General features: G+C 43.8%; 1 protein-coding gene across 1 annotated transcript; it reads left to right on the plus strand.

Moving 5' to 3' along the window:
• The first annotated feature begins 5,613 nt into the window (after nt 1-5,613).
• Nucleotides 5,614-8,963, plus strand: SKIDA1 (SKI/DACH domain containing 1). Its single transcript, XM_045858036.1, has 2 exons — nt 5,614-5,751; nt 5,961-8,963. Exon 2 carries the CDS (start codon nt 6,074-6,076, stop codon nt 8,798-8,800), a length of 2,727 nt encoding a protein of 908 aa, XP_045713992.1. The 5' UTR covers nt 5,614-5,751; nt 5,961-6,073; the 3' UTR covers nt 8,801-8,963.
• Nucleotides 8,964-9,308: the final 345 nt, after the last annotated feature.

A 9,308-nucleotide genomic window follows, 5' to 3' on the forward strand; every position in this document is an offset into this window, starting at 1 on the left:
GAAATGATCCTTGGTATCCATAAATGTGAACTTGGGGTTTTTTGATCTCCCGCTTTTTTGTGTTCGCCCAGTAGCTGCTACAGTGGAAGATTGTGATTGGCTCCAGTGCTCCTAGAAGGATTTGGGCTGAAGCCAGGGGAACAGAACCAGAGGATTCCCTTTACAGAGGCCATCAGGCCCCACATGTCTTATCTTTCCCTTCTCCCCTCAAGAGTGCTCAGAATTTCAGTATGACTTCAGCAGCCCATAGGTAGGCCTCAACACTTAGTGTCAGCACTTCAGTCTCTACACATTTGGCCCTTGTGGAAAATAAACAAAAAAACGGTACAACACAAATAAATTGTGGTTCTTGATATTTGTGTATTGTTTAATACATCAACTTTGAACTCTACTTTCTCAGGGTTTTTTTTTTTTTTCTATATTCTGAATCAATTGTTAGAGACCCTGGTGTCTCATAGGAAAATATTGCAACAAAACAAGATAATTGGGGGGAAAGGCGGTTGCAGTAGGAAAAGTGGCTTTTCTTTGATAGCATTTAATTGGAATTAAAAGATTCTTGAGCTGTAAACATTCTTTATTTATTCAGCACACATAAGTAGGCATTGTTTCATCACCATCATAATTATGGTGTCCTTTAAACTGGCTGATAGCAGGAAAGATAAGGGAATGTGCCTGTAGATTCAGATCAGGTCTCTCTCCTTTCTTTCTTCCCCTTCCTCCCTCCCTCCTGTCTGTCTCCACTACTCCCACCCCCATTCCTTCCTTGATCACTAGGATCCCCCATAGCCCTTGAGATGATGAGAGCAGAAAGATTTTGGCCTATTTCTTACATCATGAAAGTGATTTGTACCACATTCTAATTTGACGAAATCTATAAGCTTCTTGTGTCCCATGTTTATAGTTGCTTTTTTTAGCTTGCAGTATCTGTTATCTGAAGAGTTGCCTATAGCTCACCTGTATAAAATCCTGTCCACTAGGGTTTGTTGCTTTACCTTTGTCTAATTCAAAAAAGCATACTCTTAGGGCTTTTTCAGAACAAAGCCTCACAAAAGAAAAAAAAAAAAGCCCTTTACCTCCAAGGATTTGCAAATTTATAAAGGCTGCACAGAATTCAAGATGGGTCAGGGGGCAATAAAAGGGTAGAAGGTCACTGCATTTGGATTATGGGTCAGTAGATAACATGGCATATATTCTGTGTCCCAAACTTCTGTTAAAAAGAGGATTTTTAAATGCCTAAGAGCAGAAAGATGGGCCCTTTTGGAGATTTGCCCTGATTTGTTTGGATGAGACAAAAAGAAAAATTAAGGAAAATATACTAAGTTATAATTTAAGTTGTTCTTTAATTTAGCCATTTCCTCTTCCTCCATTCTCATGTTCCCCTCCCAAACAGCAGAGAACACACAAGATTAGATAAATTTAGGTAAGAACTATTGTCCACCACACAAGCATTTATTGTCCTATATCCTCAATTCAGCCATATGAGGTTTTAAATCATTATTATTTTAGTCTTTGTTATGTTGTAAGTATTATAGTTACTTTTGGCTAACAGTACAAGGGGCTTCTTTTATTCTTCTAACTAGTATACTTACATTGTTGAGGCCTTTGTGATGTTACTTGGTCTTTTCTCTCTGAAATCACATTGAACAAAATATGCCCAGCAATCACTAAAACAAATGTATATGGTAAAGAGTTAGGCAGTTAGGATGATGGGGGGGTGTGGTGATCCTCATTTATATTACGTATGTATGGATGAAAGCTTGGGAAAAAGGGATTATTTTAATGCTCTTCAGTACTTTAATTATATGAGAGTTGTAGTGTAGAAATGCAAAAGTACTCCTAGGTTTTCCTTCAGGTTTTCAAAAGAACTTTCCCCATTAGTAAACTACTTCTGCAAATTGCTACTGCATTTCCCAGCTAACCATTTAAGACTGTAAATGCCGTGTCCATTACTTTGCCCCAGAAGAAAAAGGTCAGACTGAATTGCAATGGTACTTAAACATAAAATACAGTAAAAATAAATCAAAATAGATCATGTGAAGGTAAATTTGGCACATTCACACAGGATAAGTAAAAACAAATATGTTCATATCTTCATAGCTTATCACTTTAAAAACTGAAAGTGCTGATTTTTTTTACAATAAATACAAAAGTGAACATTGAGAATGTATTTCTAGCTGTATTTGCCACAGAGGATTCTCCTTTAGCAAGCAGCTTTGTTCTCAAAGCTAAAACACTTTTTATGATAGTGTATAGATTATGCATTCCTCACTAAGTAAATAATCACATTTAACTAACAAACTCAAAGCCTTTCATATATATTCAATAAGTAATTCCCTGGCCCCTCAGAGATGGCTATATACATAAATGTTAATTTGGGCCTATCCACCAACATATGTACATGGGTTTGAGAAACATGGAAGTTGATATATCTTTTCTTAAAAAAGAATTTGAATACAGTCCATCATCTGAATTGGGTTCATCTTTGATTGTAGAGGTGGCTGACATGGTCAACAAATTTATCAAAGAAATCCCCTGGCTTTTGAAGAATTGTACATCTGGATCTGCACATCCAGGCAAAGTAAGTAAATTATTGCATAACTTTAAGCATAATTGATAACAGACACCTTTAATTTTTCATCCCCATTCTTTGGCCAGCTTTCACATTAATAATCTAAGCCATAAATGTTGGTAGCTATTGATCGAACTCCCCTGTGTGCATGCAAATCCATCTTAAAGTCCCCTGCCTTTCATGTGTGAGCGCTCAGGGGCCTCTCCTAGATCTTTTTATCGGGATCGACCCCTAATGTGCCTGCAGAAGACCCCGGATATGCAACGTGTGCTGATGGCCACAAGAAAGCTGTCTGTCACATTCTCTGTGTGTGTATGCGTGTGAATGCGCGTGCTCACACCTTCACACACACACACAACGATGGGGGAAGTTAAAGGAACAAAAGAATGTATTAGACAAGAAGAAAGCTGTGTAATAGGAGTATTAAAAATGTATAAGTGTGAAGATGCCTGGATCCACACACAAAGATATTCTCATAAATTGTATATATAGACAAATCCCCAAATCTCCCAGCCTTTATTTCTCTATTTGATCCAATAGATTGTACCCTTAGTTTTTTAAAAAATACTTAATATTCTACTTGTTTTAAAAACCACCTATATTGCCAGTATTTGAAAGATTGAAAGAGGGGGAGAGGAAAAGAAGATAATTTTTTTGAAATGGTTACTAAATCATGTTGCCATGTGCAGGAGGGGTGTGTGTGTGTGCAAATCTAAATAGGAATTGAGAACAATTACCTGGCCAAAAAAAAAAAAAAAAGGGAGGGGAGACACTCTAGCCAACCTTTTGTAATAAGCTTTTTCTGAATTTACTATTTCTTGGCGGTTTGACTCTATGGTAGAAATCTTAAGACTGGGGGAGGGGAATTGGACGGGGGTGGGGTGGGAGGAAGAGGGCTGGCACTATATAAGTGCATCAGGAGGAATTTTAAAACGACATTATTTTTGCTAGCAATAGAAAAAGACTCTGGTCATTCTACTTTAAATAACAAACACCAGCGTCTGCTTTTCCTGGAAACTTTGTTTTCTGCTTAAACATTTTGCATTTTGCCTCCTGTGAAAGTGAAAGAGAAAAACGCGGTGTGATGGATCCAGATGCAAAAGAAAGCCAACTCGGTGGATGGTATTAGCTGTGACGAGGCATTGTTCATTGCTGCCTCTCGCTTACGTTTAAAGCCTGAAATATCACGAGATCCATTCAATGATCCTTCTCTCATTCAAGGGACAAAAATGTAATTTGCTGTAGCTCTGATTTCTTGGATGGAAATGCTAGCCTTAGATTTCAAAGGCAAGAACTAGACATCGCGGTTTGTACACACATTGATTAAGTTGAAGAGCGGCGATTACATCTGTGCTGAGTGCAACAGTAGTCCAGGGCTGACTTTTCAAATCCCAACCTCTGAGTTACAGACTCTCTTAAATAGACTTCCTTAATTTCCGGATGCACTTCTCGAAATTCCCAATTCTCTTCAAAATTCCTGGGAAATTACAAGGGAGATGAGGGTGGGGGTGGGAAACTATGGTGGAGATTTCGTGCAAACTACCTTTTTGTATGAGATTCCTCTGTTTGTATCTTTTTTTTTTCTTTTTTCTGTTTTGGAACAGTACCTGCTTGTGGTAGCCAGACCAGAGGAGTGGAAACTGGAACTTTTTAATGTGAAGGAAGAAATCATTTACAATTTTTTTCTTGAAGGCTCTGAAATATTTGTTTATTCTTTTAACCTCGTGGATGTGCCTATTTTTGGAGGAACAAGGAAATATAAATGCCTGGGTTGCTTTTCTGCTGCAAACACCTAACAGTTAAGAAGATTTTGCGGAATTTTGCAAAGCAGCCAACAAAGGGCCTTGGGATCGTGGTAACACAACTGGGAAGACCCTTGTTCTCATTTGGCAATATTTTGGATATCCTTGAAAATGACACTAAAATATGCCTTAATTGACTAAGAAGAAGCTAAACAATATTGATATTCATCCAAAGTGATTTTTTTTTTAAAACAGATGCTTGGCTTTCATGGGAAAAAATGGGAGTTGTGGAAGATTCATTTAAACTACCAAGTAAAAGCATAATAGACCACTAAAATAGTCTGCATCGTGTATCAGCACTTTCTTTTCATCGTTATTATGTAAAACCTCTGGAAGTACCTTGGGCGGTTTACGTATTCTATTCTTTGCTGCAGAAGCAAGCTGCTCCCTGGAATTCTGACCTGCGGTAAACAGGACCCAGGCAAAAGCTGTGTTGGGGACTCTAGGACGATCCCGCCTCCAATCCAGCCTGGTTAATTGTGAAAAGTGTACACATTTCTAGCTTATCTATGCTTTGTTATGGGTCTGACGTGAAACTACCTCCTCCCTAACACCACCCCCCAGCAGAGAGCCCAAATCCACTTGAATTGTTACAGTGTTTTGGAGCTGGAGCCTTGAACTGCTTCCTTGGTCAAATAACTTTGTTTCTGGTTGTAAAAAGGCATTGCAGGGGGGAAAAAAAAGGAAAATCGAGAGAAATTCAAAACGTAAGTCCGTACTGGGGCGATTCACCGCGCGGGTTTAACTTTGGAGCTCGCAGCCAGTCTCCTTCCCCATTCCCATAAGGGAAATACCAGGCTATTCTGCACATTTTCACTTACGCTCTATTTTCCAAAGGAAAAAGGGGGTGGGGTGTATCTATTTAGGCTTGGTAATGTTTTAAAAATGCTTTTCTTTGAAATGATAATAGCTGTTGCGGTAAAATGCAAATAAAGCAAAAAATAGGCGATATTCCTTTAAAGGCGAATATACAGGTTTTTTTTTTTTTTTTTTAAGCGTACACACACTGGTTCAGATGAAGTCTGTGAGTCAGGCTGTTTCTGAGCTCCGATAGTTTAATGGAAAGATTTATATACCGACTGTATTATTTACTTTGGGAGGGGAGGTGGCAATATAAGGGTATGCTAATTAGTGGGAGATTTTGGGGGGAAGGGGTGGAATATCAATTTTTATTGCATCACCTGTCAGGAGTGTCCAATCAGCGCTGGCTTTAGGGGAATTAATTGATGAAGGTGTCTCCGGACGAGCTCACTTCACTCTGTCATTTTATTTGTAGCTAAAGCAGCGGCGGGAATAGCAGCTGCACTTCTTTTCTCTTTCTCCCTTCACATTCCATTATCATAGTACTCCAATGGAGAAAGAAGAAATAGAGGGGCCCAGGTACTGATCTGCATCGGGACTTACACTAACACACTGGCACATCAGAAACCGGATGGTTTTTAACGTCTTTTTTAAAAAACGAAAACCAAAAAAAAAAAAAAAAAACAAGAATCAAGTCAGTGTAATTTCATGTGTTTTTTTTTCCAATAATTTCGCCTAGAGTTTGGCACTCCCTTTGCCGGGAATAACAGTCTTTGTTATTTTATTAGCAGGATGCCTTGAGACACACGCAGCATCTGGTGGAGGATTAACATACATACATGTGTATGTATGCGTCACGTATATATTTGCTGCAAATGGTGGGGATCATTTAGTGCCCGAGATGGGAGACCTGAAGTCAGGTTTTGAAGAGGTGGATGGCGTGAGGCTCGGCTACCTCATCATTAAAGGAAAGCAAATGTTTGCCCTTTCCCAAGTCTTCACGGATCTGCTGAAAAACATCCCGAGGACGACCGTGCACAAGCGCATGGATCATCTGAAAGTGAAAAAGCACCACTGCGATCTGGAGGAGTTGCGGAAACTCAAGGCCATCAACAGCATCGCCTTCCACGCTGCCAAATGCACTCTCATCTCCCGGGAAGACGTAGAAGCCCTCTACACCTCCTGCAAAACCGAGCGGGTCCTCAAGACCAAGCGCAGGAGGGTCGGTCGGGCCCTGGCCACAAAGGCACCGCCGCCAGAGCGCGCCGCTGCAGCCGCCAGCCCCCGCGCGGCTTTCTGGAAGGACCGGCACCAACTTTGGCGGGGCCTGAGCGGAGCCGCGCGGCCCCTGCCAATCAGCGCACAGTCCCGGCTCCCAGGCGCTGCCGCCGCGCGCCCCACCGCCCATCTACCTCAGATTTTTAGCAAATACCCAGGCTCGCACTACCCAGAAATCGTGCGCTCGCCTTGCAAACCCCCTCTAAACTATGAAACTGCCCCGCTCCAGGGAAACTACGTCGCTTTCCACTCGGACCCGGCTTATTTTCGGAGCCTGCTGTGCAGCAAGCACCCGGCCGCCGCTGCCGCCGCCGCCGCCGCCGCCGCCGCCGCCGCCGCCGCCGCGGCCGCTGCCTACTACCAGGCATCGGCGGCTGGGCCCCAGCCCAAGGCGGCAGCGGGCGCGGGCGGCCCCGGGAGCCTGACCTACCGCTGCAAGCGCAAGCGCGGGGGCGCCAAGGACTGCCTGGTTGCACCTCCCTCCAGCGCCCGCCGCCTGCTGCTGCTGCCCAGGTCCTACAAAACCAAGGCGGCGGCGGCGGCGGCAGCGGCGGCGGCGGCCGGAGCCACTTGCCTGGAGAGGTTTCATCTGGTTAACAGCTTCTGCCCGCCTCCCCACCACCATCACCACCACCACCACCACCACCATCACCACCACCACCACCACCACCACCGGGCCCAGCCGCCGCCGCAGAGTCACCACCCCCCTCATCACCACCGGCCGCAGCCCCATCTGGGCAGCTTTCCCGAGAGCTGCAGCAGTGACTCGGAGTCCAGTTCCTACTCGGACCACGCAGCCAACGACTCTGATTTTGGCTCCAGTTTGTCCAGCTCCAGCAACTCTGTGTCCTCGGAGGAAGAGGAGGAGGAGGGAGAGGAGGAGGAGGAGGAAGAGGAGGAGGAGGAAGAGGAGGAGGGGGGCAGTGGGGCCACGGATTCCAGTGAAGTCAGCTCGGAGGAGGAGGAATCGTCCTCGGAGTCGGACTCCAGCTCCGGCTCCAGCCAAGTGTCAGTGCAGAGCATCCGTTTCAGGCGCACCAGCTTCTGCAAGCCGCCCAGCGTACAGGCGCAGGCCAACTTCTTGTACCATCTGGCCTCCGCCGCTGCAACCAACCCCGCTGCTTTCGAGGATACCGGCCGATTTCCCGACCTCAAGAGTAGTGTCAAAGCCGAGTCGGCAGAGGAGTGGACTCTGCAGAGCTGGGCCTCCAAAGCGTCTCCGGTGTACTGCTCGGCCAGCCTGGGGAGTTGTTTCACAGAGATAAGGAACGATAGGGTATCTGCGATTACATTCCCACACTCTGAAATTTCCAGTACTGTAAAGAGAACTGACCTGACAATTAACTGCCTGGCAGAAGGGGCCTCTTCACCTAGCCCAAAGACAAACAATGTATTTCCACAACAAAGACTACTCCGAGAAGCTAGGAAATGCCTGCAAGCAACTCCTACTACACACTGTGCAGATAACAACACAATAGCTGCTAGGTTCTTCAACAATGATTCTTCAGGAGCAGCAGCAAATTCAGAAAAAGATTCCAAAATCTCCCCTTGTACTGAATTTGCTACGGATTTGCCCCTTTTGCAGACTAATCCTGGGGTAGATACAGCAACAGCAACGAAAGTGGAGAGTCCCTGCACTGACACAGGCGACGAGACACTACCACTTCTGCACAATATTAGAATCAAAGTCGAAGACAGTAGTGCTAATGAAGAATATGAACCTGACCTTATTACAAATAAGCTAAAGTGCGAGTGCAATGATACAAAGGGTGAGTTTTACAGTGTGACTGGAAGTAAAGAGGAGGACACCTTACTAACCACAGCCAAGGAAGGGTTTACATGCCCTGAAAAAGAAACTCCTTCCTTAAATCCACTGGCTCTGAGTCAGGGCCTTTCATGCACTTTAGGTTCTCCAAAACCTGAGGATGAGGAATATAAATTTGGTGCCAGGGTGAGAAAAAACTACCGGACACTAGTCCTGGGAAAGCGATCTGTACTTCAGACACCTCCAGTCAAACCAAATTTGAAATCAGCTAGAAGTCCTCGTCCTACAGGTAAAACTGAGACACATGAAGGAACACTGGATGATTTTACAGTTATAAACAGACGCAAAAAGGTAGCCAGCAATGTAGCATCAGCAGTGAAAAGGCCATTTAATTTCATGGCAAATTTTCCTTGTCCACCATCACTCATTATTGGGAAGGATGGGGATCTGTGGCCTGCATATTCTTTAAACACCACTAAGGATTCCCAACCTCCTCACAAGGCCCATCCTATCTGGAAATGGCAGCTGGGCGGTTCTGCAATACCTCTTCCACCTAGTCACAAATTCAGGAAATTTAATTCATAAAAGTGTTTTTGGAAGATATTTTCTTGAACCGTATTACCTTGCTTTTGTTGTAAACTGCACAGGATGGTTTGTTCAAGTCCATTAATGTGTTACACCCCTTTTGGAGTCCTGGTTTATCGCATTTTGAAGACAGAAATCAAATCGGATTACTTTTTTTTTTCCATTGCGGGTTTTTGGAGCAGGGTGGGGGCGGGGTGGGAGAATGGTTGGTTTACATTCCACAGACTACTTCAGGCTAAAGACTCAAGTAAAACTCAGTTATTACGGTAGAGCTGGAACACTTTACTGTTTCAATGCTAATAATGCACCGGGTACCTCAATTCAACTGCTACAAATAAATGTCAAAAGGTTGAATAATAAATATTACAATGAGCCATTAAGTTTATGCACTAGATTTCAGACCTAAAAGTGTAACTTCATTCAGTGAAAGTTTGTTAGGCTACATGGTTACACAGTGAAGTAGCAAGAATTTTCTGTGAGCCCAAAATGTTCTCTTCTGGAGTTCATT

Source organism: Phyllostomus hastatus, unplaced genomic scaffold (genome assembly GCF_019186645.2).
Source record: "Phyllostomus hastatus isolate PE091 unplaced genomic scaffold, TTU_PhHast_1.1 phas_scaffold_1674, whole genome shotgun sequence".
NCBI classification, from domain to species: domain Eukaryota; kingdom Metazoa; phylum Chordata; class Mammalia; order Chiroptera; family Phyllostomidae; genus Phyllostomus; species Phyllostomus hastatus.

Bases quoted from the DNA above. Each gene is read 5' to 3' on its own strand.
- SKIDA1 (XM_045858036.1), top strand. From the start codon at position 6,074: ATGGGAGACCTGAAGTCAGGTTTTGAAGAGGTGGATGGCGTGAGGCTC.